Source organism: Cololabis saira, chromosome 6, assembly GCF_033807715.1.
Source record: "Cololabis saira isolate AMF1-May2022 chromosome 6, fColSai1.1, whole genome shotgun sequence".
NCBI classification, from domain to species: domain Eukaryota; kingdom Metazoa; phylum Chordata; class Actinopteri; order Beloniformes; family Belonidae; genus Cololabis; species Cololabis saira.
Genome location: NC_084592.1, coordinates 5,047,304 through 5,072,293, shown reverse-complemented (window position 1 = coordinate 5,072,293; position 24,990 = coordinate 5,047,304). Strand labels below are relative to the sequence as shown.

At 38.8% G+C, this 24,990-nt stretch overlaps 3 protein-coding genes across 6 annotated transcripts in view; 2 read left to right on the top strand and 1 right to left on the bottom strand.

Annotated features, from left to right (window-relative positions):
- Positions 1–3,995, top strand: part of si:dkey-91i10.2 (uncharacterized protein LOC555224 homolog) — a 134,416-nt gene extending 130,421 nt beyond the window's left edge. For all 4 annotated transcript variants that reach the window (XM_061723070.1, XM_061723072.1, XM_061723069.1 and 1 more), the window contains exon 8: positions 510–3,995. In XM_061723070.1, the coding sequence (XP_061579054.1) occupies positions 510–1,347 (838 nt within the window). In that variant the 3' untranslated portion in view covers positions 1,348–3,995. The remainder of the gene's footprint in view (positions 1–509) is intronic.
- A 1,534-nt stretch (positions 3,996–5,529) lies between these two features.
- On the bottom strand, positions 5,530–14,114 carry tsn (translin). Its single transcript, XM_061724342.1, has 6 exons — positions 13,897–14,114; positions 11,894–11,987; positions 11,718–11,814; positions 10,615–10,730; positions 10,458–10,537; positions 5,530–6,643 (listed from the first exon to the last, which is right to left on the bottom strand). Exons 1-6 carry the CDS (start codon positions 13,960–13,962, stop codon positions 6,413–6,415), a joined length of 684 nt encoding a protein of 227 aa, XP_061580326.1. The 5' UTR covers positions 13,963–14,114; the 3' UTR covers positions 5,530–6,412.
- A 2,557-nt stretch (positions 14,115–16,671) lies between these two features.
- Positions 16,672–24,990, top strand: part of LOC133446328 (protein FAM124A) — a 58,663-nt gene continuing 50,344 nt past the window's right edge. The window contains exon 1 of the mRNA XM_061724341.1: positions 16,672–16,838. Within this exon, the coding sequence (XP_061580325.1) occupies positions 16,780–16,838 (59 nt within the window). The 5' untranslated portion in view covers positions 16,672–16,779. The remainder of the gene's footprint in view (positions 16,839–24,990) is intronic.

The window sequence follows — 24,990 nt, the reverse complement described above, 5'->3', positions numbered from 1 at the left end:
GGAACATAAGGCACTATCAGGTCTTGCAAATATTGCGGAGCTAAGCCGTTTTGGGCTTTATATGCAAGTAATAAAATTTTAAATTGGATTCTGAATTTTACGGGTAGCCAATGGAGCGACGCTAACACTGGAGAGACGCGGTCTCTCCTGCTGATTCCTGTCAGTACTCGTGCTGCTGCATTTTGGATCAGCTGGAGCCTATTCAGCAAATTACTTGGACATCCTGCTAACAACACATTACAGTAATCTAGTCTAGAAGATACAAACGCATGAACTAGTTTTTCTGCATCACACTGCGAGAGGATTTTCCTCTCGATGATCTGGGCTTACTGCTCCGCACTCCCTCCAGCAGGGAAGATTCATGTTCAAATATTTACTCTTGACCCTGGTTATAAAGAATCTGATCAGGTTTTTCCAAGAGAACTCCCTCCAAATCTGTGAATTGGTGGATGTTGGATGTATTTTCCACATATTTAGCCAATCTTCATCCCTCCTTTCTCTTCTTTCAGAATATTCCTGGACGTTTCCCAGAACGACAACACGGCGCTGCGCCGCATGAACCTGCGCTCCTTCCTCATGGCTCCTCTCCAGCGCGTCACCAAGTACCCGCTGCTGCTGAGCCGCATCATCAAAGTGACGCCCGAGTGTCACCCGGACCACCCACGGCTCCGCGAGGCCAAGAGCCGCGTGGAGTCCCACCTGGAGCACATCAACATGAAGACCAAGCAGGAGGGCAACGGCGTCACCTGGTCCCTGCGCTCCTTCCGCCGGGACAGCCGCAAGAACCGCGAGGTCATCAACATCGAGATGCGGGAGGTGTCCATGAAGACGATGGGCTGGGCCCGGGAGAACACGCGCTTCGTCATGGAGGGCCCGCTGCAGCTGTCCCAGCCGGCCGACGGCCAGTGGGTGAAGAAGGGGAGCAAGGCCCTCAAGTTCCAGAACGTGCAGAGCCTGCTGATGGTGCGGACCCAGCGGGCCGGCGAGGCCCCGGGGCCGGGCACAGACCCGGGCTCGGGGGTTAGGGGGGACCAGGAGGGCGTCGGGGACTCCATCCGAGACGGGGTTCTGGTTCTGATCAAGGACAAGAGCAGCGGGAAGTTTGCGGTGCTGCGGGAGCCCATCCGCCTGGGGAACTGCGTGGTCTCCACCGACCCCGACTGCGACGACACCTTCGAGGTGCTCGACATCCGCCGCGAGTCCTTCGTTTTCCGCGCCTCGGACAAATTCCGCACCCAGCAGTGGTTCCACCAGATCAAGAGGTACACGCGCGACCTGGGCGGCTGGAGGAAGAGACGCAACGCCCTGCCCAACATCATGATCAACACCAACCAGCTCCGCTCCTGAGGGCCGGCCCGCCTCTAACACTGTAAATACAAGCTGTCCTGAAACTTCTGAGTAGCACCAACGTTCTGACGTGTTAGATTCCAGTCAAACAAAAACTATCCCACCGTCCGGTGGGGAAAGATGAAGCACTTTTTTTCTTACAAAGCTCTAAGTGCGCCATGCCGTCATAAATAATGTACGTAGACTTAAATATTACGCAGTTAAGATGGAAAGATAATAGATTTTTTTTGGATGACCAAAAAACTTGGGCTGTGCTGGCCAGTCTTGATTGTAAAGACTGTTTGCTCCGGGAGAAGCAGAGTTTTCAGTTCTTAACGTGTGTCTGGTGAAGAAGAAGCATGACTGAACATGACTGACTGCTAAGAGAGGAATTGTAATGTCACTTTTTATACAAAAGCTGTGGGGATTCAAATCATGTTTGTGGTACGGAGCAGGCGTGGTCTCCAGGGGTCTGGAATGGTGCTTTTCCACTAGTTCCTACTCAGCTCTACTCATCTCAACTCAGCCTGGTTTCTTTTCCATAACAATCCAGCACCTGGATCAGAAGTAGGAGGTTGGAGAAGCTGCTGTGACGTATTTGATTGTGTATCTAAATGAAGAAGACAACAACACTAAAGATGTAGAACCTGGAGGAGATGATAGATGTGCTGCTGGGTCTGTGGCTTGTGTTTGATACCAAGTTAAAAAAAATGAGAGAGAGAGAAACTTCAAGCTGCAACATTTTTTAATTTTTGTTATTTTGTCTCTGCGCTGCTGAAAAGTCAGCTGGAGCCGTGAGCAGCTATGAAGAGACAGAGCTCCTGGTAGATCTGGTCGTTCCTTATCTCCGTCTAGATCCCTTTTTAATTCTCTCCTCAGCACCAGGTTTATGAACATCTGACCCTCAGAGTGGATCATGAAACTACGGAAGAGTATTAGGGCCAGGCAGGAGAAAAATAAAAATAATATTTTAGAGGAGGAAGATTTTTTTTTTTTTCATTATGCACTTCGAGAAAAAAGTCGAAATGTCGAGAAAAAAGTCGAAATGTTGAGATTAATGTTGAAGTACAATTTCAAGAAAAAAGTCAGAATTTCGTGAATAAAGTTGAAATGTTGAGAAAAAAGGTGAAATTTCGACTTTATTCACAAAATTTTGGCTTTTTTCTCAAAATTGTATTTCAACATTAATTTCGACTTTTTTCTCAACATTTCAACTTTTTTCTCGAAGTGCACAATAAAAAAAAATCTTCCCCTCTCAAATATTTTTTCTCCTGCATGGACCTAATATTCTTCTGTACGGAACAGACTTTTGCTGCCGTTGCTGGTTGAATAAAATGAACAAGAATCCGTCAGAGTCTCTTTCTCTGATTTCCTCCTCCTGACTCAGATGTCTGACTCCAACCCCCCGACCAATCGGTGGCCTGTAGTGTGATGATGTCAGATACAGCCAACTCAGCAGCTTAGAACCTCAGAATAGTTACAGAAAAGTATCTACTCTGCACGTTAGACCCCTATTGGAGAAGAACCAAACTGAGGAGAGGTGAGTCGAGCTGAGTAGGTTCTAGTGGAAAAGCTCCATCACCGCCACTTCCCTCTCCTGTCGGCGTGTTGGGGAGGCAGAGCGACCAACAGAACCTCCCACAGGCTCCAACAGACTTCCAGTGTCACTGTGTTTATGAGAAACCAAGGAACAGCAATAACCTCGACCGGTTTCAGTAGCTACTTTATATGCATTTCATTTCCTGAGATTTCCTTTTGGCGTTCAGGTGTCGACCCTGTTCCACCGTGTTACCGACTACCGTGACCAGTTTGTTGGAGTCTATAATCCGTTTATGTGGGTCTGCATGATTAAAGCTTCCTTCCATTACAACGACATCGACTGAGATGCTCTTGGTGCCATGAAAGCAACTGTGAAGAGTGTAGTCCAATCTGCTTTTTGTTACCTCCATGTCAAACAGATGAGGTCCAACACTAGTCTGCCTCTGTGTGCGTGTTTGGGAGACTTTCAGCCTTTTATTCAGAAGGTGAAGCTGCACAGAACTAAGCTGGCTGATGCACAAGTGCACTAATGTTTGCTCAATCTATCGACTTGGCAAAAAAAAAAAAAAATCATTTTGTCCATCAAATTATTTTGTGTTATTTTTTTAGCACTTGTTTGTTCTAAAAAAAAGTGTGAAAAAATGTCCATTTCAAAACTCCAAAACCTACAGACGAGTATTAGGGCCATGCAGGGGAAAAAATATTTGAGAGGGGAAGATTTTTTTTAATATGCACTTTGAGAAAAAAGTCAAAATGTTGAAAAAAAAGTAGAAAAAAACTTTACCAATCAACATTCAGAAAAGATTTGAAAAAAGAGAACGCAAGTATAACTTAAAAGGAACAGAGATTTAAAAAAAAACCGAGATTCAGGACTAAATTGATGGAACGTTGTGTTTCTGTGAAAGGAATCAGTTTATGGAACAATCTGAATAAAGAAAACAAAGAATCCAAATCAAACATTACATTCAAAAGAACAATTAAAGCCTATATGTTAAGTAAATATAATGAAATATGTTAGTTAAGTTTGATTGACATACCCATAGACGGCGGTTATTTTATTTTAGTTTTTTTATTTACTTAGTTTTTTTTTTTTAATTTTTAATTTATTTGTGAATTTATTTCTTGGAAAAAGGGGCAGATTAGATAAGATTCTTCATCTTTCTGCTCCCTTTTCATTCACAATTTATGAACATTTGTATTTGTATTGAATTGTTTGTTTTATTTTTTGAATGAAATAAAGAATAAAATTAAAAAAATGAAATGTTGAAATACAATTTCAACAATAAAGTCGAAATTTCGAGAATAAAGTTGAAATACATTTCGACTTTTTTCTCGACATTTCCACTTTTTTCTCGAAGTGCATAAGGAAAAAAAAAAAGTCTTCCTCTAAAATATTTTTATTTTTCTCCTGCCTGGCCCTGATACTCTTCTGTAAAAACCAGAGTCCTCCATTCCCTTTTGGCTTTTTTTTTAAATAAAATTGCAAAACACAAACTATTCAGCTTGATTACATTTAAAGAATCTATCATTGCAGCAACCTACATTTGTAATTAGTAAACATGACTTGGTTTCAAGTGTGGACTATTACAAGAAATATTTAGAAACTTGCCTCAAAGAAGTTCAATTCATGTTGACAGAAGTTATGTGATCTAAAAAAAAAAAAAAGCTGTTGTGCCTTGGTACTTTTTTTTACTATTAAACTAAAATCGGATCCACATCTGTCGCAGTAGCATTAATCTCAGAAACAGGCTCGTCCGTCCGATCTGCACCTCAATCAATTTACAGGTTAATATATGCCTTCGACATCCTCTTATTCCAGTGTGCTTTTACCACGAATGGTTTTTTGTTATTTCTTTTTAACTTATAAACAGCTTTATTTTGACGCACTTTATAAATAAATCAGTAATAAAATTCTTTCCAGTGTAATTGCTGGTAAAAACATGGGTTATGTAGCCGGGTGCAGAATAACTCTCCATAAAAACATAAAGTAGCAATCAAGAGGAAGCAAATCCGTGTTCTGGAGCGGGGCGGCTCCCCCACACACTGACGTCTGGAGACAACAATCTACATGTAAAAATAGAACTTCCTGCTGAGACGCAGATGCTTTCTGTTCTTTTCCTCATTTACGTTTGACTTTGATGTACAATTTCCCCCGATGTAATATTGTGAATTATATTAAAAGATTTTAAAGTTACGTTTTGACTGTCTGTGGTTCTTCTCAAACTGTAAATTACAGGACTGTCTCAGAAAATTAGAATATTGTGGTAAAGTTCTTTATTTTCTGTAATGCAATTAAAAAAACAAAAATGTCATACATTCTGGATTCATTACAAATCAACTGAAATATTGCAAGCCTTTTATTATTTTAATATTGCTGATTATGACTTACAGTTTAAGATTAAGATTCCCAGAATATTCTAATTTTTTGAGATAGGATATTTGAGTTTTCTTAAACTGTAAGCCATGATCAGCAATATTAAAATAATAAAAGGCTTGCAATATTTCAGTTGATTTGTAATGAATCCAGAATGTATGACATTTTTGTTTTTGTAATTGCATTACAGAAAAATCCCAATATTCTAATTTTCTGAAACAATCCTGTAAATTATATGGAGTCGTTTTGAGGCATCCAAAGGCAGGAGTAAACACTGTAAGACATTAAAGAGTGAAGGTTTTGTTTTTATTTATTTGAAAGAAAATGATGCAACTCCATTATAGCAAAAAAAATGAATAAAAAGGTGAAAAAAATTGAACAGAACATGCAATACATGACATTATCTCTTGTATTTGCCCACGTGTGTGTGTGTATATATTTAATTATATAGACACACATACATGGCACAATTTTGCACGAGTTCCTGACAGAAGGCATCCAGCTAATGACGGGAGCTTTTTAACATCACGTGTCCATCGCTGTCACTTCTTTGGCTCGTCCTCTTTATAGAAATTAGCTGTTAATGATCAAACTCCAAAACAATCCTCCTTTGTGGAAATCTGAAATGAATAAAGTCTGGTGCTTTTTAACATTTAATCATCAAATGTTAGATTGTTTTGTAAGGGAGACCATGGATACCACTTTAGATGTATGCTTATTAAACTACAATTAACTACAAATCCAATAACCTGGTAATCAAAAACAATACAGTTTAAGTATTTGCATGAAATATTTAAAAATAATAAAAAACAAACAAAAAGAGCAGCTGAAACACCATCTTCAACCATTGTTTTGTACGAACTGAGCATCAACAGACTTTGACTCAGAAATAATGAAACATCGATAAAACAGTAAGACAAGTTGAAGCTGAGAACACTTTTCCAAAGTCTGCAACAAACCGATGTTAACCGTCTGAATGTGGACGTTAATATCCCTCACCTCCTCCTCTACCATTCCACCAGTACTTCTCCTGCATGCACCCGCCCAAGTTCACATTCAGACGGTGTGTTGTGGCTGCCGGTCCTCCGGCGCTCCCTGGGAGCCTTCCAGGTGGCGTCAGGTCTCTGATTCCAGCAGGTGATGGAGACGCCGCCACGCCGCCCGTCCTGGGCTCTACTTGTCCCCGCCGGCCTCCTGCTCCGCGGCCAGCCCCCGGATGGACAGGTCGTACACCACCTCCTCGATCTTCTTCACGTCGTACTTCAGGCCGTCGTAGCGTTTACGCAGCGGGTCGTTCTTCAAGTTGAGCAGGCGGAAGCCCGAGTCCAGCTCGTTGATGAAGTTGGAGATGCGGAGCGGCCGGGTGTAATCCCCCGCCGTCACGCTGTTCACCGCCAGCCGGGACTGCAGGAGCAAAACAGCAGCACTTATTTATGGGCCTGTGTTGAAATAAATCAATTTTCCAATTCTAAACCGATTCTCATATTAATTCCTAAAAATCGATATATATGTCTAAAGATTGATTTTTTTTTTTCATCATTAAATTACAACTTTTTTGTTTATGCCGAAAAAAGAATGTTTTGTTGGACATGGTGCCATGTTTTTGCCTTTAAATGTTTAAAGGTATGAAAACATCAACGCTTTCAGTTATAATTTCAAATATAATGCATAAATTGTCTAAATTTAATTACTTTCAGGGTTCATACATATTTTAACCAACAAATTTCCATGACTTTCCCAGGACTTGGCAGCAAGTTTCCATGGCTATACATGACCTCTAAAACATCAATGTATGAATGAAATATAGGAATAAACATGTAAAAAGTCACCACAGTGGAGATCTAATGACAATTATGGTTTTATACAAAATAAACATTTGTTTAAACTAACACTGATATACCAGCAATATGTTGTAGTATATGTAGTGTATGTTTTATAGTAATCTATTATAACTGTAATAACCGATCTGCATGATGTACAAGATGCTCGGCACGTCACGCATGAGAACGCACAAGACTTTTCTATACGAAATATTTATTGATCAATTTTAAATCTACCTTATGTAGATGTTATTACTAAATGTTATCATTAAGTGAGAAAAATAAATTCCATGACTTTTCCAAAACTTTTGGGGTGAACTTATAGTTTCCAAAACTTTTCCAGGCCTTGAAAATGACATTTTCAAATTCCATGACTTTTCCAGGTTTTTTCAAAACGTATGAACCCTGTACTTTATATACTGTCTTGGGGTTACATTTGCATAAAATGCTAAAAACCAAATTCTTAAAAATTTAAAAACGGAATGTGTTAAAAAATAAAACCGATTTCATCCGTCTCTTGTTTCCTCCCTGGATCTGTTTGGAAATTCTGACCCACAATGTTTCTGAAAGCAGTTTTATCAGCATTCTGGGAGCTGATTGGTCCTTACATCATCATTAGCTGCAATACTTGCTGTTGAATCTCAATATAATACTAGTATTAATATGTTGCACAACTACAGTCATATAATTCATGCAACAGCTCAAAAAACTGTTTTAATAACACTAACCCAAATCAATATCAGAATCAAATCAAATTTTGATAATTGATTCTGAATCTTAAGAATCGATTCTTGACATTTGAATGGATCCCCAGCCCTGCTCATTTATGGCACGTATTCAATTCAAATTAAAACATCATTTATTCATCCCCCAAAGGGAAATGAATTAATATAGCAGACCATATTAGTTAAATGAGGAACCTTTTGGGCTGCAGCTCCTTTAAAGCACACAGCAAAAGAAATAGCAGATTGCTTGCTTAAGCATTATTTTAATTCACAGATAAAGGAACGGGACCCCAGACTGCTGCATAAGTCATCAACATGGATTTTACATATTTCCACAAGATAAAAAATTCATAGCATAAGAAAATGCTTTTACTATTGCATGCATGAAATAGACAAGTTTCTTTACTGGGTGCTTAAACATCCACGCAGCAAAACCGTTGTCAGTCAGGAGATAAGATAAGTACCAAACATCTTTAATGACGTACTTCATCATCTGTGTTTGCTGACTTGGTAGTATATCTAGATCATTATGCAATATAATTATTCACAGTCTTGTATTACATTACAAAGGAGTGACTGGGAAATTACATTTTTGAGTTTAGGATATTGTAGGAGACTAGTTTAATTATGCCTTGATCTTTGTTTATTAATTGTTTGTGTTGTATTTTTTTGTTATTGTTTTGTTCTTATTTTAATTTTTATATTTTCTATGGCATATGATATGATATTGTGAGGAAGGGACAGGACTAAACCGTTCTGCTTCCTCCTGTTCCCTCTCCAACACATTATTTTGCTGTGGTTCTTCATTTCTGGATGAGACTGTTAAATTGTTTTGTGTTTTTGATATTTTGACGCTTTTAATTTGATGGTGATTTGTTGTTGTTCTGCTCAGCTTATTGACGGTGAATGCTGATGAAATCAAGGCCATATGCAAGTCATTCAGACTTTTGATACAAAGGAAAGTATGTGGATTATTTTGTCAATATATAAATATATATGAGACATAAAAGAGGTGCTGCAGCAAAACTGTTCAGACTTGGCAAAGACCCACGATCCCATTGCAGTAATGAACAATGTCCATCCATCACTCTGGACCACAGGTAAGTATAATCTTAATATGGGGGGGCACCTTAACTTTAGTCTTAGTATGTTGTTAATTATGCACGTGCATGGGGGGTGGAAGGTGCTCAAGCCCCCGCCCCCTTTGCTCAGATGCCCAAAGTGCCCTTCTGTCAAAGGCCTTTTTTTTCCCCCCGAAGGACCTTAAAAATAAGATTTCCATTATCAAGTGTGGACCTATCGTGCCATTCATTCACCAATATCATCTAACAATTAATAATAATTCAGCTAAATACTTAGTCAAGTGTCTTACTACAACAACAATGCTTTGCAGCTGCGCGACAGGTGCTGTATATTGCTGTTAGTAATTAGCAGCCATCAGCCGCTCGCTGACTGAGAGAGGGATAGAAATGCAGCTGCTCGTCTCTAGGTCTTTTTGACCACCGTTTTAGAGATCATGTCATTTTAACTTGAAGTAATTTAAATTAAATTGCAACCCCCCAGTTGGCTGCGTGTATGTACGTGCGCATCATGTGCATCAGATTTCTATTTATTTATCAGGATACTTAATTGTGCCTGTAAGGAGAGGAGGTGGAGAGAGAGGGAAGAGGAGAGGAGTGAGGTGCTAAAGGCCGTAGATCCATCACCAGCTGGATAACAAAGAGCACAGCAGGAAGCACATGGATGGTTATTTATGTTGATTCAGATCTGTAATGTTTTTCTGTCATTAGTTTAGTTTTGTTTAGTGGGTATCTACAGTTATTATAGTTTTGTATTTTTCCATTAGTTTTAGTATTGGTTTTAGTTTGTTATTATAATACGTGGTTCGTGGGTAAGGTTTAAGAAGTTCAGAGCAGGTAATACAACACTACGGTGGCCGAGACCCGCCATTGCGGAAAATAAAAGTAACGCTGCAAACAGAAACAAACAAAGCTGCAAATTAAAGAAACGCTGCAAATAAAAACAAACGCCACTGTAAATAAAATAATAAACACCGCTGCAAATAAAAAAAAACACGAAAATAAAAAAGCCACAACGGAAGTGAATTACCGGGGACTATTTTTTCTGATGCACCGGTGTTTTTTTACGTGAGAGGAGAAGAAGACGACAAAGAGGACGTAAGTGAAAAGGAAGAAAAAAGAAGAGCGAGGAATAAGAACAACTAACGAGAAAATAAGTGAAAAGGTTAGTGTTCAACGTCGCCACGTGTCATTTTTTTTGTCTTCTTCTCCTCTCACATAAAAACACTGGTGCATCGGCAAAAATAGTCCCCGGTAATTCACTTCGGTTGTGGCTTTTTTATTTGCGTCGTTTTTTTTATTTTATTTGCAGCGGGGTTTCTTTTTGTTTGCAGCGTTTATTTTATTTGCAGCGGCGTTTGTTTCTGTTTGCAGCGTTACTTTTATTTTCAGCAATGGCGGGTCTCGGCCACCGTACAAAACACAACAGTGTTTGGTATTGTAATGTAACAAAGTAACAAATGTAAAAGTTATTGTGGGAAAGTGTTAAAGTCGTGTTCCATGTGTCCCTTTTTAAACTTCAGCACCTGCCCCTCCAAAGGTCTCTGCACATCCGTGTTGTTAATGTAACAGCAGATCAGCCTGCAGCACTCACCAGCTCACTGGCCATGATCAGCACCCCCGACAGGTAATCCTCTACGTCCAGGTGGAAGCCCTTCTCCCGCACCACCTCGACTGCAGGGAGGGAAGAGGAAGGAGTTACACCCAGCTCCCCACAGAGAGCTGCACTTCAACACATGAGCGGTACCTACTCCCCAGTATCTTCGTCACTTCCTCCCGCGTCACGAGAGCTTCACTCTCCAGGTAAACCACAAAGGCTGTTAGGAAAGTCAGACGCTGCAGGACGAACCGCCAATGCTCATGGAACCTGAAGAAAGAAAGAGATATGAGGAGATAAAAAGGGATGAAAGTGGAACAGAGAAAACGCTTTATTTCACCGCGACAACCCACTGAGTATTTGATCTGATTTTGTCGTGAGTTCAAGATGACAAAATTCAGACATGAATGGATAAAAGGAAACAATTTAAACACAGAACAGTCTTACAGAGGGAGTTCCTCTTATACATGTTAGATCTTACTGAATAAGCTTCTGAGAGAGCATCAGCTATTAAAGTAAAACAAGTGAAGCTGCACAGCCAGGTAACTAGCTCACGTTTTTAAAACAGGAATACCTTCACACGAGGAAGAAATTATTTTAATGCACCTTGCTCATTTTTCTACATTTTATATTGCTCTTTTTTTAATTATTTCGCTATTTATTGGTTATTTTTATTTTTTTTAGGATATACTTTTTTTATACAGGACTGTCTCAGAACATTAGAATATTGTGATAAAGTTATTTATTTTCTGTAATGCAATTAAAAAAAAAAAAGTCATACATTCTGGATTCATTACAAATCAACTGAAATATTGCAAGCCTTTTATTATTTTAATATTGCTGATTATGGCTTACAGTTTAAGATTAAGATTCCCAGAATATTCTAATTTTTTGAGATAGGATATTTGAGTTTTCTTAAGCTGTAAGCCATGATCAGCAATATTAAAATAATAAAAGGCTTGCAATATTTCAGTTGATTTGTAATCAATCCAGAAAGTATGACATTTTTGCATTACAGAAAATAAAAGGACTTTATCAGAATATTCTAATTTTCTGAGACAGTCCTGTACCTTGTCATACTTTCATGTGTATTTGTATAAACCGTTGAGCGTGTGTGTGTTTTGCTGCTGCACAATTGAATTTCTCCTCTGGGAGATCAATAAAGTCTATTCTATTCTGTATTTTTCTGCAGATTTCAAACAAAGTTGTTTAATGTTCATGACGGCCGACAATTAGTGACAAGAAAGCGGTTCCTACCTGTAATACTGCTCCGCGGGGAATTTGGTTTTGAGGTCTCCGATTTGCGTCTTGACAGTGACAAACAACTCCCGCGCCCTCGCACATTTACTGGGAACTGAAAATGAAGAGACTTCAGTCTGAGGACGCCCAACGCTGCTGGAAAACCAGTCGTCAAGTGTGGAAAAAACACTCACTCTCTTTGAATCCAGACGGCTGGTGGACGCTTTGAAGAACCGTCAGTATTTCTCTGGCAGTCTGCTCCAGATTCTGGACCACCTTACGGATATCCTGCAAAACACCAGCAGCCCCACGTTGAATTTCAACTTTATTCTCATATTTTCAACTTAATTCACAAAATTCCTTCAGTCCACGCTGCCGTTAAGGGAGTCTTAGACTCTTCTAGCTGTTCTATTATCTGCCTTTTACCCACTTTGTCATTATATTAACCACATTACTGATGATTATATATCAAACATTTAATTGTTTAAATATTTTGTGAAGTCACCAATAGTCATCCCTACAATATTGTTGCAATATCAATATGGAGGTATTTTGCAAAAAATATGTTAGATTTTTCCTTCTGTTCATCTACTGTTTTGAAACGAGAAATTGAGACACTTCATTTGTTTGTCTTTACTTTTATTTCTTCCAAAAATAGTGATTACAAAATAGATACATTGAGGTGTAAGTTGCTGACATTCCTCCTGCAGTGGCAGTGAGGTGATTAGTATCTTACCTGAATGCATTAAAGGGAAAGTTCGGTTTTTTACAACCTGGACATTATTTCTGGCATTTTTTATGGTTGTATACTCACCCAGAGGTGTTTGGTGTCATTTGGAGTCCTGCGGAAGATATTAGGAGTTTTGTGCGAGCCGCTTCTCCATATAATGGTAGTGAACGGGGCACAGCGGGACACAGACGACGCAGCGTCTAAATAACACATTATTGCCGCGAAACTCTTCATTTCTTTTATGAATCACTAGATCTGCTTCCAGGGCCTGTTGTCTACATTCGGTGACGTCATGCAGGTCAGATGACTTGTTTACAAACTGATTTATTTGTTACACACACAGCCCCGGATGTAGACAACAGGTCCTGGAAGCAGATCTAGTGATTCATAAAAGAAATGAACGAGTTTCGCGGCAATCATGTGTTATTTAGACGCTGCATTGTCTGTGTCCCGCTGTGCCCTCATGCGCTACCGCTATATGGAGAAGCGGCTCGCACAAAACTCCTAATATCTTCCGAAAGACTCCAAATGACACCAAACTTGCCTGGGTGAGTATACAACCATAAAAAATGTCAGAAATAAGGTCCAGGTTGTAAAAAAAACGAACTTTCCCTTTAAGTGATGGGAGCATTATTTGATAGGATGTTACTGGACTATCAAATTATGCTACCATTGAAATATTGATAATATGGATATTGCAATATATTGTTGCGCTCTCTGTCGCAATAAATAATCGATAACTGACGGCAAATATTGATTTTATTACAACACACATAATGGATTTAGGCGGTTGTCACAGTACTATTGTTCATGCACTTTAATTTGTCCATCTGTACAGTGTTTACATTTACAAGCCTAGGAGGCAGTGAGGAAATATACTATACTATACAAATGCACTTTCTTTGTATGAAGTTTGGCATTGAATAAATGCATAACTACAGATGTTTTCCTTTTTATGGGTATTTTTTATTTTTCAGTCACATATATCGTGATATATCAGTCATGAAATGTCTTACAATATATCGAATATCATGTATCGTGATATTATCGTTATCGTGGGCCACATATCGCCAGAGTATTGAATCGTGAGTTACCCGTATCGTCCCACCCCTAATGTTGAGTATTTGATCCTTCCAAATACACGACCCATGACATGAATTGCATTTCACTTTGTGAAGATTATACGATAAATAGAAAGAAAAAAAACAATTCTATGGCTTTATTTGATATTCATTCAGTCATTGGCCTTTATTTAACCAGGCAGGTCATTAAAAACATTCTTATTTACAAAGACGGCCTGGCAAGAGACAAGGACCCATTGGGGAGAAAGGAAGTGGTTTAGGGAGTAAAACACAGTACCATTTACAAAGGTAGGAAACCATTAGGGAGCATTTTTTGAAAGGGTTGCAATAATCGCCAGCACACCGGGCCAGAGCTGCTCATAGACATATATACGGAGCTGCTCACCTCCCTGACGTCCTGGTCGGCGCTCAGGAAGCCCTGGATGTAGCTGAACATCTCCGTCACAGCCATGTCTGCTCGCAACCAACCAGCAGAACTAGGAGAAACCAGCAGAACCAGGCAGAACCAGGCAGAACCAGGCAGAACCAGGCTAAAACAGCAGGACCAGACGGACAATTCACCAGCAAGTCTCCAACAGAAAGCAGAGCACGCTTGGCGGCGTCGCGCGGGCGCACACATATGACGTCATCACGTCAACCTGCGTTTCTTTTTCTTTTCTTTTTTTTTTTGTTGCTAAAAATAAAATGATTTTTCTCCCTAAAAGCTTGTGTTCAAATTGTAAAAGCTACAAAACTTTGTTTGCATATAATACATATATATTTGCCTTGCATAAAAGTTTGTTTTTTTTAAACTTTATTTAACATTTCAATTTACAAAATTCCTTTGAGGAAACATTAGCATCTGAAACATTACAAGCTCACAACACATACGCAAATATGTATACCTATACATTTGTCTTCTACGTGTAGATACATTGTATACATCTTAACAACAGTATTTATAATTGGTAACAGGACAAGAAAACAGGATAAAAAAAAAGATAAAATAAAATAAAAATAAAATAATCATAGGGGTTGACATTTCAACAAAGTGCTTAAGCGTATAAAAAACACAAGATTGTAACTTAAAGAGCAAGAGACTTTGACATGGTTTCATATAAATCATTTATAGACTGATTTTCTTCTGATAGTACCTTTATGGATGTTATATCATTTTTTATTTCATTTCTAAAACAGACTATGGAGGGTTTGCTGTTTTTCAATTTATTTTTATGTATATAATATTTTCCCATAATGAGAATTATGTTCACCATCTTGGATACCTTCTTTGACAGACCATCCATATAAATCATGACCTGAAACTTGCTAAACAAAGAGTTTTTTATCCCAATATTTAACCAGCGATAAACATCATCCCAAAAAAGCTTTGTGACCAAACAAGAAAATAATAAGTGTTCAATTGTTTTGTGGCCTTGCATAAATGTGTTACCTGGGGGTGTAGATAAGCTACGGGTGGGAGGACGGGACAAACGAGTCATGGCAGTGTTATGGGAGGGAGAAACTCGGTTTGGTTGGATTTAGAGCTTGTAATGATGTATCAATCAATCAATCAAATTGTATTTGTATAGCACCTTTCATCCAGGTACATGAAATACAAAGTGCTTTGACATTTTGACTGAAAAATAAGCATAATAAAAACAAAAATAAAAACTGGGAGACACACTGACATACAATATAGTTAATTAAAATGAAATAATGATAAAGTTCAAGAATTAAGGCTAAAAAATAATCAGTCCACAACAATAAAATATAATAATAATAATAAAAACATTACAAGAAAAAGATAAATAAATAAAACAAATACCTCTAAAAAATTTAAAAACAAAATAAAACTATAAAATGTGATGCTACATAAAAACCAGACCAAAGAGATGAGTTTTTACGTGAAAAGCTGATGTTTTGTGAAGGATGATGGTTAGTGTGGTTGGAACCAGTGACAGGGGGTGCTGCAGCGGCCTCCTCTGGCCGTCGGTGGTATTACAATGATGCACTAACAGGTCACACTTGACCCTGGACTGACCTTTTTATTTAGACTTTCACTTTTAGTCCAGACTGAAGATAATGGAAAGGCACAATAAGTAAATGAATACATAATCTTCTAACCATGTTTATTGTGTTAGTTTGTTTAATCTTCATGTATTTTTTATATTGGGCAGGGCTTTTGGAACCGTCCTAGTTTAATCTATATTTTGTTTTATTTTGGGTAGTGCCTTTGGAGCTTCAGGCTGTGAAAATAAGATATAACTTAATAAGTACCCTTTTTTTAATGTCTGCAACACATAGTAAGTGTTAGTGGGATCTATAAAATATTTTGTGTTGGCTTACTTTCAGATATTAGCAACATAGTCCTATTAATAATAATTAATTCTACTACTACTACTACTACTAATAATAATAATAATAATAATAATAATAATAATAATAATAATAATAATAATAATAATAATAATAATAATAATAATAATTCCTATTCAGTAAAGCTTTTCACTGCTAAGTAGAGTAGAGAGGAGAGGATGCTGGCATGTTTTTCGCCGCTTCTCCTTTTCTGAGTTTTTAAATTTCTTAATTTTATTGACTTTGATTGGTATTTATTGATATTTTTTTTTTGTACTCGTTTTAATCTTGTAAGCACTCTGAATGAAAAGTGCTTTATAAGTAAAATCTATCATTATTATACTCATATCGATTCCTAAATTACTCAAAATGTACACGAACTGTAAGATTCAGCAAATGAATGGCTTCATTGCGTCTCCCACCAGTAGTTTGAGTTGTCAGCCTGCTCTTTGTCCAGCAGAGGGCGCTGATAGTTCGTTCACTTCAAATTAGACTTCAGTTCATTTGACTGAAACAATCCATGAATACTTTCAGAGGGGATCAACTTATGTACCAACATTTTACGTAACATAGTACAACAAATTCAACCGATTCTGTTGAACAACAATTCAAAAGCAATGTCTGATTTTAGTTAGACACTTTTTAGTGAATTAATATTTATTATTACTTTAGTCAGTTATTTCATTGTATTGTCGGTTGTTTAGACAGAAGGCTGCTTTGCCAGACGTGTAGAGCTCAGGTTTCCGAGGGTCCGTGAAGGCAGCATCAGTGTCCTGTGCTGGACTCGGACCGCAGCTCCAGTCAGAACTAGAGTAGAGGACTCCAGTCAGATCCCGCTCCGCTCCGTTAACCGCTCCGCCGCTGCTGCTTTAAATGCCCAGTAAAGTTGTAGTGGTCGGGACTTGGAGACAATGCGGTAACAGAATAGTTAGAGATGGACATGAAAACCTCAACGGAAGATGACTGCGTGGATTCCGGAGCCGAGACTGGAGGGTAAGCTGAGCTGAACACTTTTTAACATCTCCACATGTATTAGGGCTTTGCAGAGCAATGCCATTTAGTTTGTGATTATAGTTCATGTTTTCCTCTAGAGTGTCCTAAACATTTCAAGTTGTGATGTGATGGGAGTTTAAAGCGTGTGGCGGGTAAATCCAGTTCTCCTCAGACTCACCTACAATCCGCGTCTGTCAAACAAACATCATTCATACCAATGTGGAGGAATATGTTGCACCCTGGAATATAATAATAATAATAATAATAATAATAATAATAATAATAATAATAATAATAATAATAATAATAATAATAATAATAATGATAACAATAATAATGATGATAATAATAAAAAATAATAATACAAATTAATAATAATAAAATAATAATAATAAGTATAATAATAATAATACGTCTAATAATAGTAATAACCATAATAATAATACGTCTAATAATAATAATAATAATAATAATAATAATAATAATAATAATAATAATAATAATAATAACAAATAATAATAATAATAATAAGTATAATAATAATAATAATACATTTCATTTGTTAGGCGCCTTTCATGGCACTCAAGCTCGCCGTACAACAACCAAAATACAAAAACACAATTTAAACAATAGAGAACAGCAAAGCTTGCAGCAGAACACAAAATACCACGTAAGTTGTAGGTGTACTTAGTTGATTAAAATCTCATTTGTGAAACAAACTTACCAGTAAAGTCAAACATGACATAGACATGTAATGACAACCAAAAATCTTTGAGTGTGGGGCTGGATTCTGATTGGCTGAAGCTAGAATATGGTAGTTTCATATTTCTGTGATGACAAAAGCAAATTTATCACCAATGTCACACTGGATAGACTTTACAACAACATATATAGTACATTTTCCACATATTTCCTTAAGGTCTCAGTTTGCATGTGCATTTTAAGTTCATACAATATTGTGATTGGTCTGAAGGTAATTTTAGGCCTTTATATAGGCAGTCTTTGACATTGTTGTGTTATGGTCCTTTTGTATATGCTTAATGTTCGTATAGGTGTGATGTTTGTGACTGGGCAGGGAATTCTTGAAAAGAATGTGTGCTTTTCTGTGTAAATGACCAAACTGCCCTGAACGGAGGAGGAATAATCCTACAGGTTAAGTGGGAAGGGTTTTTTAATTGCCTGTTTTAAATGATTAACTGACTAATTAGTGGATGTTTTGGGGAGCAAAAAGGGTTTAATAAAAATTGTTCCCTCCATTTCAGCCATTGAACAGGGATGTTCCTTGGTGGGTATTATGGGATGTGCTGTAGTGGTGGAGGCCGTCCTGTAGGGTTTAATGTGTGGAAAAGAGAAGTTTCACCTTTGATTTCATTTGAGTCTGTTCTAAACCGATACAGATGCTTGTGATTCACACGGGTCTGTTGAATCCAGCTCTTTTAGACTTAAACCCTTAAATGTATCTGCACTTGAGTTGAACATTGGCATGTTGGCATTGATTCCTACACACTTTTCTCCGCCCTCACATTAAAGTCGTATTTATGAGGCAAGCCTTAAATGGTCACTATTTTAGAAATATTTTCAGATGAATGTGCTTTATATTAAAACAGCGGTGAACCTGTCCTTTAATCCTTTTCTTAGAGACATCAGCAAACCTGCTTTTCCTGGCAAACTTTAGATATCATGTGTTCATTGTTTCCACGTAAACCACATTTTAATATCAAGATTAAAGTCTAAACAAGTAAGATTTGATGTAGAATATAGTCATATCGCATATTTATAGCATCTTTATTGCATCTTTATTGCAATTCGTTGCATTCGTGGAAAATTGAAAATATTTTGACCCATTATCTATTTTTATTACAATGTAATAGTTTATACTTGAGTAGATATCAAATTACAAGATCAATTTCAAAAGCTGTACTGAAAGCACTTGTTAACTGGTTTTGTCATCTAACCTTTTTAAATTGGAAGCACATATGATTTCAACGTTCTTGTTGTATCAGTAACTTTCCAGTTTTCATGTCCTGGTCCTCGATAAAATTGTGTCAAAAGTTTAAAAAAAAAACAGCAGCTATTAAAAAAACACACACACACAAAACAGTATTAAACTGTACAGAAGAGTATTAGGGCAGGAGAAAAAAATATATATATTTTAGAGGAGGAAGAAAAAAGTCAAAATTTCGTGAATAAAGTTGAAATTTTGACTTTATTCTCGAAATTTCAACTTTCATTCAATTTGGACTAAAAAAAAATCTTCCCCTCTCAAATATTTTCTCACCTGCATGGCCCTAATACTCTTCTGTGAAACTGAGAGACAGAGCAGGATAACTGCTTTCTAGTGCCTTAACCTCTATAGAAGGTTATCTGGGAACAGGAATCTCACATCAGTCCATTCTTGTCCTCGGTGTCTGGGCTACCGGAGACCTCGCCGGGGTCAGTGTGAACTGCAACCAAACTTAAAGGAGCCGTCTGTAAGAAATGTCCAAAACTGGTACTGCAGTCACTTTCCAAATATTGTTGAGCGGCGTGTACCCTCCCCCTCTTCCCCCCGACCAGAGGTTGCCAGGTAGGCTGCAGAATGCAGCAGGAACGTAGGCTGCCATGGCTGCAATAATTAGAGCCGAGCTGGCAACCCGGATGCGGAAACAATACTGACTTGGTGATTGGGAGATAGGTGGAGGGTGGAGCTTCAGAAACAATACTGACTTGGTGATTGGGAGATAGGTGGAGGGTGGAGCTTCAGAAACAATACTGACTTGGTGATTGGGAGATAGGTGGAGGGTGGAGCTTCAGAAACAATACTGACTTGGTGATTGGGAGATAGGTGGAGGGTGGAGCTTCAGAAACAATACTGACTTGGTGATTGGGAGATAGGTGGAGGGTGGAGCTTCAGAAACATTACTGACTTGGTGATTGGGAGATAGGTGGAGGGTGGAGCTTCAGAAACAATACTGACTTGGTGATTGGGAGATAGGTGGAGGGTGGAGCTTCAGAAACAATACTGACTTGGTGATTGGGAGATAGGTGGAGGGTGGAGCTTCAGAAACAATACTGACTTGGTGATTGGGAGATAGGTGGAGGGTGGAGCTTCAGAAACAATACTGACTTGGTGATTGGGAGATAGGTGGAGGGTGGAGCTTCAGAAACATTACTGACTTGGTGATTGGGAGATAGGTGGAGGGTGGAGCTTCAGAAACAATACTGACTTGATGATTGGGAGATAGGTGGAGGGTGGAGCTTCAGAAACAATACTGACTTGGTGATTGGGAGATAGGTGGAGGGTGGAGCTTCAGGCCAAAACAAAAAATGACAACATAAACATCAGTTGAGGGCTGCAACTCCTCTTTTTAAACTGGAATATCCTGGCTTGAGTGCTGTTGTCAGTGACATAAATATTTGAAATGAACATGATTTTTAAATGTCTGTTGACATATCGGGGTCATTTTATGATTCGTTTTATTATTGCTCTTACATACAGCTCCTTTAAAGGGGACCTATTATGAAAAACAGGTTTTTTCTTGCTTTAACATATATAAAGTGGTCTCCCCTCAGCCTGCCAACTCAGAGAAGGAGGAAAACAACCAAATTCTGCAGAGTCTGTACAGCCGCCCGGATGAGCCGTCCAGTGTGATGTGGATCTACGAGCCAATAAGATTCTGCTCCCGTCGTTATGTAACGATGGACGCGATTTCCATAGGTTGAAACCGCGTCCACAACTAACTCCGCCGGCCGGAGCTTCCGCCATTTTTTCGTAGCGGTGTATCGCGTCATTCAGGCAGCCAATCAGCACAGAGCCTCATTATCATAGACCCGCCCACTCAGAATCCTGCATAGATAATGAGGTTAGAGAATGGGAAGATAAAGACATGGTTTAGAGGCTGAATTTCTAATTTATTTAGCAAAAACAATCAAAAGCTTGTTTTTAAGACATTCAAGGCCTGTTTAAAATAGGGATTAGATGCCATAATAGGTCCCCTTTAACAACACGTGTTACAGAGCGGGGGATTGGTGGAAGGGAGGAGCGGCAGAGATCCCTGCTGAAAATGCTGATGTGAAAGAAAGGAAAAGTGTGGACAGCGAGCTGATAACCAGAAAGACGCCAGCTTCACCAGATCACACCCTCCTCCAACAATGCTTCTCCCAACTTCCTGCTTAGCTCCCACAACCGCTGTCCTTTCACCTCAGTTCAGTTGCTGATTAAGAAACAGATTAGAATATTTCTACAGTCTTTTTTCTTTGCTTGCTGCCTCCCAGTCGACTGATTCCTCCTTTGAACAAGAGGGAAAAAAACAACTACAGTGACCGATTCATGATATGGCCTCCATCCTTCACCATGTTACTGCTTTTCAAAACCTCCATGCAAAAGAAGATCTTCTGTAATTATTTTTCACTCAATAATTTTTCATGGACTGCTGGGCCACCAGAAGATGAAACAAGAAACATTGAATCGACTATAGGCCACAAAATAAGTACATTAAAACATCTGCGCTTTAAGCTGTATTACATTCAATCCTATGCATTGGGTGAGCAAATGGTAAGAAGTTTGAACAGATAAGATCAGTACATATTATTGCAAATTTTGCTCTACTCTTTTTGTTTTGTAACAGCAAACATGCAGCAAATTTCAGCTAAAAATGATTAAAATCTTGCCACCATATCTCTTATATGAACCACCGGGAGGTAAAAAGACAAAGTAAAGCTGCAAGCAGCGATGAACGGTCCTCCACCCTTGTGCACGTTCAGGCTGCAGTGGAAGCTTGTATGACTTGATGTAGATTCTTCAGGACTGGACATTTAGTGGATGACACCACCCACGACTCTCTATGTCAAACCATTCAAATGTTATGGCAGAAAGTAGGAACTATCAGATATCGACCAATCAGAAGAAGGGGGGGCGTGCTTTTTGGCATCTATCGTCGCCACGGTAACGTGTTTGACTAAGAAAAGTAATGCGCGTCGTCGCAGGATGGAGACACACATTTTGATGTATAACACACCTGGGTGCACGTTACGGTTCGGGCCGTATTAACAGCCGAAGGAATGGCATAAATTCACCAAAATTACACGATTAATTTAAAATGGCCGACTTCCTTGGATTTCGGCCATGGAGCCAAGAGACTTTTCTTTAAAGGAGCATGAGGCTCCTTTTAAGAAATGAGACTCTCTAGCGCCATCCTTCACCACGACGGCCGTCGGGGGTACTGCAGCCAACAGTGAAGCCGGCATGGGAGAACGGGGAGAACGTGCATGCAGTGTCATGTGACGTCACATCCACAGGACAGCGCGGGAAATTTGGGCCCGAATTGCAGCACATTTTGCAGCACACAGCCTGTTCAAGGCAACGGAGAGATACGCTAGAGCAGGGGTTCTTAACCTTTCTGACCTTGGGGCCCAATTTTTTCAGTACAGGCCCGGGGCCCGTTAAATATTAACACTGTATAGCAGGGGTATTCAACTAAAACTTTAAGAGGTCCATTTAGAGAAAATGTACTCAAGCGAAGGTCCAGAACATCATTATATATATATATATATATATATATATATATATATATATATATATATATATATATATATATATATATATTCAAGTAGCTTCATAGTTGTATCAACATCTGCATCTGACTGTTATATTAAAAAAAGTACATATTTGCCACTTAACATGTGTAACTTCAATTACACATATTTTTTTCTCTTAAAAATAAAATAGATTTTATTTTATTTTTCAAATGCTATCTTATTTTATTTCTTTACCAGCAGTTTGAATTTCCCCTTTTCTTTGTTAATTGTCTCAACACATTTTTATAATAAATGAATATAAACACATCTTAGCAATTGAACAGATTTGCAGTTTTTCTTTCTTCCCCTCTTATAATCTTATGCCCCCACTTTCTGTCGTTCAGTTAGAGAACTGAGCTTTCTCCTGCCAGAACTTAAATCTGGGCTGGATGGTGTCAGGCGCCTTACAACACACACACACAAGTGTGTATAAATAGAGCAGGAACAAAACTTATTTTGATTTTGCTTTATGTTATTTACATTAATAAGTTGTCAGGACTGCGCGTGTCGGATTTCATCCGAGCCTGATCAGCTGAGACGGGCAGAGCCCGCAGCTCTCATGGCCGTGCTGCAGCCGTGTCACTTTCCAAACGGTTTTGCGAGCCCGAACAACAGTCCAGTCCAGCAGACACGTCAGCCCTGCATCTACATCTACCATCCTTCAGCAGTAAACGACGGAGTCGCCCGACCGGCACCGACCTCCCCGGCCGCGGGGACGCGTCGGGATAAATGATCACGCCGCGCTTGCTCGCTCTGGGCGCAGACCCAAGTAATCGATCCCTGATCCTGGCGGATCTAAACCTACTCTGTACAAAATGAAGGATTTACTCTGTAAATACACACAATTTCTCTTACTATTACACGTACAGCTAGCTGAGTGTCTTCTCCTCATTTGGTCGGGAGTTTCTATGCAGTCCCGCGGCCCCCGCGGCCCACATGTACAAAACTGATTTTTTTTGCGGCCCACTAGATGGCGCTCGCGGCCCAAGTGTGGGCCGCGGCCCTATGGTTAAGAATCACTGCACTAGAGGGCTCATTCTTTTGGGTTTGGAACGCTTCATCTGACATTATTACTAGAAAACTTAAAACGTTTACGAATTTTTTTCATAAATCCTGCCTCAATCCTGCCTCATGCTCCTTTAAGTTGTGACATGATACAGGTGTGTACCGATTTTCGTGCATGTACGTCAAACCGTATTGTGGGGCTTGAGGCACAAAGTTTTCAAGGGGGCGCTGTTGAGCCATCTTGCCACACCCATTAATGCAAACCATTAAATATCAAAATTTGGTGACTTTTGGGACACATTTAGGGGGGCAAAAAGGCCCTCCTTTCATTGGAAAAATAAAAACGAGGAAAAGAAAAATTCCTACAGATACAATAGGGCCTTCGCACTGTAAGTGCTTGGGCCCTAAATATAGGATGAAAAAGGTCAAAGTTATACAGGTCATCCCCTTTATGTTTATGTGCATGCACTTAAATGTCTCTGAAGAAGATTGGCTATTCGGTGGTCTTCTCTGAAGACATATATGAAAACAGGACCAGTCGCAGCATCCTTTATCTGAACAAATAAAACATTGGAGTCAGCTCAGCAGGACAACCAAAGGAAAGCTGAACTAAAAAAGGGAAGCACAAGTGAAGCATGACAGCACCCAAATGACAACAAATAACGTTGAGAGGTGGTGAAGAAGACGAACGCACTGACAGACACTCAAACTCTTTAAAATAAAACAGTACACCATCATACTAATTCCTAAAAATCGATTCATATGTCTAAAGATTGATTTTTTTTCATCATTACATTACAACTTTTGGTATTTTTTTGTTTATGCCCAAAAAAGGAATGTTTTGTTGGACACGAGAATAACTGATGCCATGTTTTTGCCTTTAAATATGTTTAAAGGTATGGAAACATTAAAGTTTTCAGTCATAATTGCATAAATTGTCTACATTTCATTACTTTATATACCGTCTTGGGGTTACATTTGCATAAAATGCTAAAATTCTCAAAAGTTAAAAACCGAAAAAGACAGAAAATGGAAAAAATAAAAACGGAATGTGGGAAAAAATAAAACCGATTTCTTACGACTCTGTTTCCTCCCTGGATCTGTTTGGTAAATCTGACCCACATGATGTTTCTGAAAGCAGTTCTATCAGCATTCTGGGAGCTGATTGGTCCTTACAGCATCATTAGCTGCAATACTTGCTGTTGAATATCAATATTTATACTAGTATTAATATGTTGCACAACTACACAGTCACATAATTCAGGCAACAACTCAGAAAACAGTTTTAATAACACTAACCCAAATCAATATCGGAATCAAATCGGATGAAATCTTGATAATCGATTCTGAATCTTAAGAATCGGAATCAAATCGATTCTTGACATTTGAATGGATCCCCAGCCCTGCTCCTGGTCCTTCCACTCCTGGTCAAACCAAGCTTTTCAGCTCTGAAGTAGCTCACATAAGGAGAGAGAAGATTTGGTTTGGTTACAACGGCCACCCTGCCCCTGGATTGAGACACCCTGGGATTGTCTGTAGTTGTATTTAAAGTTTTATTGAGTTTTCTTTGATATTCAGAAAAAACATTTGA

Excerpts from the sequence above, each read along its gene's own strand:
- tsn (XM_061724342.1), bottom strand. The coding sequence starts at position 13,962 with ATGGCTGTGACGGAGATGTTCAGCTACATCCAGGGCTTCCTGAGCGCC. Across the intron at positions 11,815-11,893 it reads GCCGTCTGGATTCAAAGAGA|TTCCCAGTAAATGTGCGAGG; the intron begins GTGAGTGTTTTT and ends CTTCATTTTCAG. Across the intron at positions 6,644-10,457 it reads TGATCATGGCCAGTGAGCTG|TCCCGGCTGGCGGTGAACAG; the intron begins GTGAGTGCTGCA and ends TTGCTCCTGCAG.